Source organism: Mirounga leonina, unplaced genomic scaffold (genome assembly GCF_011800145.1).
Source record: "Mirounga leonina isolate KUSES-001 unplaced genomic scaffold, KU_Mleo_1.0 Mir_321, whole genome shotgun sequence".
In the NCBI taxonomy this organism is placed as follows: Eukaryota; Metazoa; Chordata; class Mammalia; order Carnivora; family Phocidae; genus Mirounga; species Mirounga leonina.
Genome location: NW_023270680.1, coordinates 4,553,098 through 4,559,655, shown reverse-complemented (window position 1 = coordinate 4,559,655; position 6,558 = coordinate 4,553,098). Strand labels below are relative to the sequence as shown.

The 6,558-nt window shown below is 59.7% G+C and overlaps 1 protein-coding gene across 1 annotated transcript in view; it reads left to right on the top strand.

The window, feature by feature from the left end:
- Window positions 1–4,324, top strand: part of MNX1 (motor neuron and pancreas homeobox 1) — a 5,023-nt gene extending 699 nt beyond the window's left edge. The window contains exons 2-4 of the mRNA XM_035029801.1: window positions 3–260; window positions 3,188–3,348; window positions 3,962–4,324. Of these exons, the coding sequence (XP_034885692.1) occupies window positions 3–260; window positions 3,188–3,348; window positions 3,962–4,324 (782 nt within the window). The remainder of the gene's footprint in view (window positions 1–2; window positions 261–3,187; window positions 3,349–3,961) is intronic.
- The last annotated feature ends 2,234 nt before the right edge of the window (window positions 4,325–6,558 follow it).

Sequence of the window (6,558 nt, the reverse complement as noted above, 5' to 3'; positions counted from 1 at the left end):
GGGCGCGCAGGGAGGCGCGGGGCTCCCCGCGCAGGCGGCGCTCTACGGCCACCCGGTCTACGGCTACTCGGCGGCGGCGGCGGCGGCCGCGCTGGCCGGCCAGCACCCGGCGCTCTCCTACTCCTACCCGCAGGTGCAGGGCGCGCACCCTGCGCACCCCGCGGATCCCATCAAGCTGGGCGCCGGCACCTTCCAGCTGGACCAGTGGCTGCGTGCGTCCACCGCGGGCATGATCCTGCCCAAGATGCCCGACTTTAACTGTGAGTACCGCGCGGCCCCCGGGCCTGGGGAGGAAGGAAGGAAGAAATGGGGGAGGGGGAGTCCTGGCACACGGCTTTCCCGCGCCTCCGCCTCCCCCGGCACCTCCTTCTCCTTGCTCTCTGCTCTGAGAGCACGGTGGGAGGGCCGAGAAGCCGCCTGGCCTCCGCCTGGGGCCCGCGAAGACTTGTGTGGACTGCACGCTGTGGCATTGGCAGCGAATTATTAAAATGGCCACGCGCGGGCCCTGCTTTCTCTTCCTCTCCTAACGGGAAGGGGCAGCTGGAGGTGTGAGACTAAAATCTAATCATTAACCGGCGGGCTGGAGGAGAAGGAAGTGGTGGGGGAAGGCGAGCCAAACAGCGTCCAAGTTAGGCTGGCTTGGGGATCGAGGCCACCTAAACCAGGGGCTAATCTCCAGGGAAACGAACTTAGGAAACGCATTATGGGCTCTGGAGAGACCCCCAGTCCCTCCCAGGAGGAGAGATTCAGGAGCAGAGAACAAGAAATGGGCTTCAAGAGGCCGGGGCCGCAAGGCCAGGTCCCTGGCTGTGCTCTGGCCATTTGCAGGGGTTCTGCCCGCCTCTGTAAGGGCGCTTGGTCCCCGGTGTGATGCCCAGCAGGCAGATGTCCTGACCTGAACAGAGCGGTGGCATGCCCCTGCAGAAGGGATGTGCCTCTTTCACGAACCCCATCATAGGGACTCTACGTAGCAGGTGCCGGCCCAGAATTGGAGGCACCCAACACAGAGTGAACCCCTCCCCAGGATAGGAGCAAGGGACGGCTGGCCACCCCCAGCCCGAGAGCTGCTGGGTTGTGGGCAGCATGCTTGCCATGCAGGTGGTACGCCTCCGGGAGGCCTGAGCCCACTGGACTTCCCTGGCCCGTTGGGCGGGCACACTGGGCTGGCACTCTGGGAGTCTGGATCTCCCCTCTGCTCGCCCCACCCGGGCTCCACACGGAGGGTGATGCGTGAGACTTTATGCTTTCAGCTGCAGAACACCCGAACAAAGAGACCCCATTGTTTCCTTCTGAGTGGAAGTGTTTAGACTGGGGAGATGCAGGCATAGGAGGGGAAAAAGCAAAAAGGAAAACAAAAATAAACACTTGGCAGAATTCAGATTCCTCTGCTAGAAGCCATGGTTGTGACTAAACAGAGAAAAGCTAGGGGCCTGAGAGCTGGAGAAGTCACAGCTGGGTGAGAAAATCTCAGCCTGCGGACTGTTTGCCCCTAGCCACCCCAGGCTTTCTCCAGCTCCCAGAAGACCCTAATGGCCACCCAGCCTGTCCAGGTGGAAGTCAGCCCCTTCTGATCCGCAGCAGGGAAAGCCTGGACTCACCTTTCAGTTTGGGGCCGCAGCTTCGGACATATCTGAACCTGCTGATCCCGGGTCAGCCAAACCCAAGGCACTCTTCCTGGACCTGGCTGTGAGCAGAGCCAACAATCCCCTTCTGATGGAAAGCCACCCATGGGTGTTCCTTATGATCTGCATGTCCCAGAGCCTGGGATGCTTAGTCTCCCACTGAGGGGGGTGGGGGTCTCCACACAGACCTCCCCTGGGCACTGGGTTCTGGGCTCCCTGCCCCCCCCCTTCCCATGGTTTCCTGGGCCTGTGTGGAGCTCAAGGTCACTCAGAAAATTGGTGAAAGTCACATCCCTTTTGCCCATCCCTGATTCCTAATCTTGACCTACAGGTAGCAGAATTAAACCCAGCCTGCTTTAAGTTTAGAAAAGGAATCTAAATACCAAATCCTGAAAGGGCGATAATAAACAGGCCAGGATGCCGGAATGTCTTCTGAGAGTCCCTCCTCTGTCGCTGGAACACCTGTTTGGTTTCCTCTAATTGGTTGTCTCTGCTGTTGGATGGCATTTCCCAAATGGTCCCTCTGGAGTCAGTGTTTTAATTAAAGTTCTAATGTATTGTCAAGTTGGGAATTGGGGCCTCATTTAACTAAAGCTGGGGGCGTGGGCCTTCCCGTAAAGCAAATTGCCCACCCGGGGGGCCTGCGCTCAGCCGCTGGGCTGCCCTCTTTTCTATCCTTTCGTTTATTGTCTAACACTCGTAAGGCTCCTGGGAAATCAAGGGAAGTCTCGTTTTTTGAGGCCATAAAATTCTCTGATGTAACCGTGTGAAATTATGTAAATACAGCCAAGGGACCTCCTTGAACGTTCAGAAAGCCGGATCCCCCCTTTGCCTGGCCTTCAGTTGGTGAAATGAGATCTGTCCTGGAAAGGCTTCCAGTCTCCCTGGGCTTTGCCCCTCTGCAACGGGGGCAGGAGCCTCAAGAAGAGTTTTCAGTGGGGAGTGTGATGAATTCACATGTTTGGGCCCAAGATGTGTTCCTTCTCCTTCTATCCTTCCTTCTCTCTTTGCCTTTGCCCTACTTTTACTCCTCCTTTTGTAGTTGAGGAGGTGGTGGTGGGAATCCTGCATTAGTTCCTTGCTGGCTGGGAGGAAATGGGACTGGTAATTCCGGAGACCTGTTTGGATTTGAGGCTGAGTTGCGGGGGTGGGTGCTGGGTGAGGAGTGGAGAGGAGCTATGCCTCTCTGGCCTCAGCATCCTGCCTGTCTGTCAAGTTCTTCTACACTGCCCCGCACCCCCCAGATGGACAGGGCTGCCCTAGGTGATAGGCTCTCTTTAATCAGAACACCCAGACCCTGAGTTAAAAAGAAAAAAAATATATTGAGTCGCATTAAACCCAAACCCGCATGGCTCCACCTGGTATCCAGGTCCTGGGCTCCAGGGCCTCCTCTGGTCACTGAGTCCCTTGGGGACAGGGCGCTCACATTGAAGGAAGAGCAGCCACTTGGCAGGGCTGGTGGGCCAGGTGGCGGCCTGGGGGCGGTGGCGCTGGGGGGGCCGTGGGGCGTCGGAGGACGGAGGACAGCGTCAGGCTGCAGGCCTCACGCCCCTCTCTGTCCCCAGCCCAGGCGCAGTCCAACCTCCTGGGGAAGTGCCGCCGGCCCCGCACGGCCTTCACCAGTCAGCAGCTCCTCGAGCTGGAGCACCAGTTCAAGCTCAACAAGTACCTGTCACGGCCCAAGCGCTTCGAGGTGGCCACGTCGCTAATGCTCACGGAGACCCAGGTACACCGCCCCCTCCCCCCACGCCACCTCAACACAAGCGGGCCTCCTAGGGGCCACTCTTGGCACCTGGAGCAGCGCCTCCTGACTTTAGGGGGACGGCTAATGTCCGAGGCAGAGTCTGCGTTTGCCCCGCTAGGGTTCATATACCAAGCCCAGCGGTCTGATTCAGTAGGCTGAGGTCAGACCCAGAAATCTGCTTTTTAAGGACACTTCCACCCACTCCCCCATTCTGAAGCCATGGTCCTCAGGCCACGTTTGAGAAACCTTATTCCAGAAAGAGGGGGAACATCTTGAGATTTACAGATATGGACCCTAGCTGCTCCGGCCCTTCCTGGACAGTGGGCGAGCACCCCTAGAAAAGGACAGGCATCCGGCAGTGGAGGTCCTAGTCTGAGCTTCCGTGGAATCCCCCAGCCCCACTCCTGGGGTTGCTGATGCCAAGGGGGTGGGGGGCTCCTTCCCGCCGGAGCCTCTGTGTCCCCTACTCTGAAGCCCGCTCCTGCGCAGCGTGAGGGAGGCCAGGACCCTGCGAGGTGCAGGAGGTGGGGGCCTCCAGAGAGACCAACGGTGGGGATGGAGGTGGCCGCTTTCTCACACCCTCTCGTGCTCTCAGGTGAAGATCTGGTTCCAGAACCGGCGGATGAAGTGGAAACGCAGCAAAAAGGCCAAGGAGCAGGCAGCGCAGGAGGCTGAGAAGCAGAAGGGTGGCGGGGGCGCGAGCAAAGGTGGCAACGCAGAGGACAAGGGAGAGGGGGAGCTGCTGGGGCCACCGGCGGCTGGGGACAAAGGCAGTGGACGCCACCTGCGGGACTTGAGGGACAGTGACCCCGAGGAGGACGAGGACGACGAGGACGAGGACCACTTCCCCTACAGCAACGGCGCCAGCACGCGCGCCGTGTCCTCCGACTGCTCCACCGAGGCCGACTCGCCGCCTCCCCGGCCTGGAGGCCCCGGGCACCAGCCCCAGGCCCAGTAGGGGCCCCGCGGGCCTGTGAGCCAGGCCGCCGACCCGGCGCTGCCCGTTGGGGACAGAGAGGGAGGCCCAGCAGGTTCAAGCTTGAACTCCCGTTCTTTTTAATTTAATTTCGGTTAGTGTTGGGGCCTAGTGTTTGTGAGAAGAGCTAGCTGGCCGCTATCAGGGGGAGCCTCCCACTCCCCTCCTCCTGATGGAGAAGGCAGGAACCTACAGTGTTGGACCACCTGGAAAACTTGAAACCTTCTCCGGAATCGACATTCTGCTGAGTATTGAAAAAGGGAAAATGTTTTGTGCTTACCTATCTTAGGGGGAACTTTATGTCATGAGCATTCAAACCGCTGGAAATCTCAAAACTGTACTGTCTTTATTTTTGTATATTGTATTTATATATATATATATAAAGAAGCATCTACTTATGCATGCTAAATTATTATTTAGCTTCTCCCATCGCCCACGATGGAATGTAAAATAAATTGGTTTTTTACAGGATGAGAGTGCAGGTCTTTGGGGAGGGAGTTACGGAAGCGCACTGTACTATTTTTGTTGTTGAAATGATGGGGGGGTGTATTCCTCAATTGACAGCGAAAGGTGCAAATGAGAATGGCAAACAGGTGTTAGGAACACCTCCTCTTCTGGGCTGTGACGTGGGCGGGGAACCTGATTCCCGCCGCTGGGGAGGCCTAGGTGCGAAATGTTCGTAAAAATACCTGAGACCAGGTGTCAGCGCGTGTCTAATGCGTGAATCTCAGGAGAGTGACTTTGGATTCCGAGTATTTATTTTTTCATTTCCTTGAGGATCTTGCTTCACTGGCGCTCGTGGAAACACACTGAATGTTTCAGAAAATACGCTTTGAGACGACGAGATGATTTTCTGGCGTCCGGGGTCGGGATTGCCTCGAGCAACCCCGGGCTTCTGCCCGGCCCTCTCTCCCGCAGGACCTTTCTAGCTGCGGCCGGAACCGTGTTCCCGGGATCTGTGCAAATGTCCGCGAGGACAGCAGCGTGGCTCGGGGTGAACCAACCTTGCCGCGGGCGCTGCCATGTGCTGCACACGAGCCCGGCTGCACCTGCGCGCCGGGTGCGCGCCGGCCGCTCCCCTCCCCGCCCCGCCAGCGCCCGTGGGCCCAGAGGAGCCAGGCGGCCGGGGCGCGCGGCCTCTCTCTTCCTCCCCCGCGCCCGCCTCCGTCCTTCTGTTTCTCCCTTTCTCTCCGCAGCCGCCGCGCGCCGGGTCCGCGCCCCCCTCCGCCTGCGCGCCCCCTCCCAGCTGATGAATGAGTTCAGAAGGGCCAGGCGTTTCATTTGGGTGATTACCGCGGGCCAGCGGGGCCACTCCCCTACCTCAGGGCCGGGGTGAGATTAATATCCTCTCTGGCAGCTCATTATCACCCCGGGCTCGTTCCATAAAATGCAACGTCAGCTGGGGCCGGGCGCGGCGCAGCCGGAGCCGGCGGGGGCAGCTGTGGGCAGGGCGCGGGGCCTCGGCCAGCTCGGGGTCCAAAGGTGCCCTGGGGGCCGGGGACTGGGTTTGCAGCTGTGGGATAGCCAGAGGGCCCCGAGAAAGCTGGTGGGAACAGCAGAGGGCGGCTGGGGAGGCAGAGAAGAGAAAGACAGATGCCTTTGGGGTTCAAAAAACCCAAACCCAAACCAAACCTTTGCAATCCGCGACTATGGCGCTTTAATTTCTAACACATCGGTGCAGTTTAGCCTGAAGCAATCTCTTCCCCGGCTGGCTTCAATCCAGGGTCGCCCCCTGCTCGGCCGGCTCGGTCCGCGCCCCCAGCTCAGCGCAGGGCAGCGGGGCGGGTGGCGGGGCCTGCGAGTTGGGGTGCCTCCCCGCCGAGGGGCAAAGCCCCAGCCGGTCGGGGCGGCCGGCTCGCCCCGGGCGCGGGGAAGCGGAGCACTGAAGGCAGACGTGCGTCCCGACCCCGCCGCAGCGCGCAGAGCAAGGCCGGCGTTGGCGCGGGGACTTGGCGGCGGGAAGGCCCGACCGCCCGCGGCCCCAGCGCCTGCAGCCAGCTGCCTAATCGCGGCGGAATTTATCTCGCTAATAAATTTAATGATCAATTCGTTCTTGTCACAGTAGCTCTTCCCCAAATCAATTATAGCAAATTTAAATATAATCACTGGCTCATCCTCACCCACTCCGGGCACGGCGAACAATTCATTCCGCCTAATGAAGGGCCGCCAGGCCCTGCTCCGCCCGCCTCGCGGGGCGCGCCCCCCACCCCGCTGAC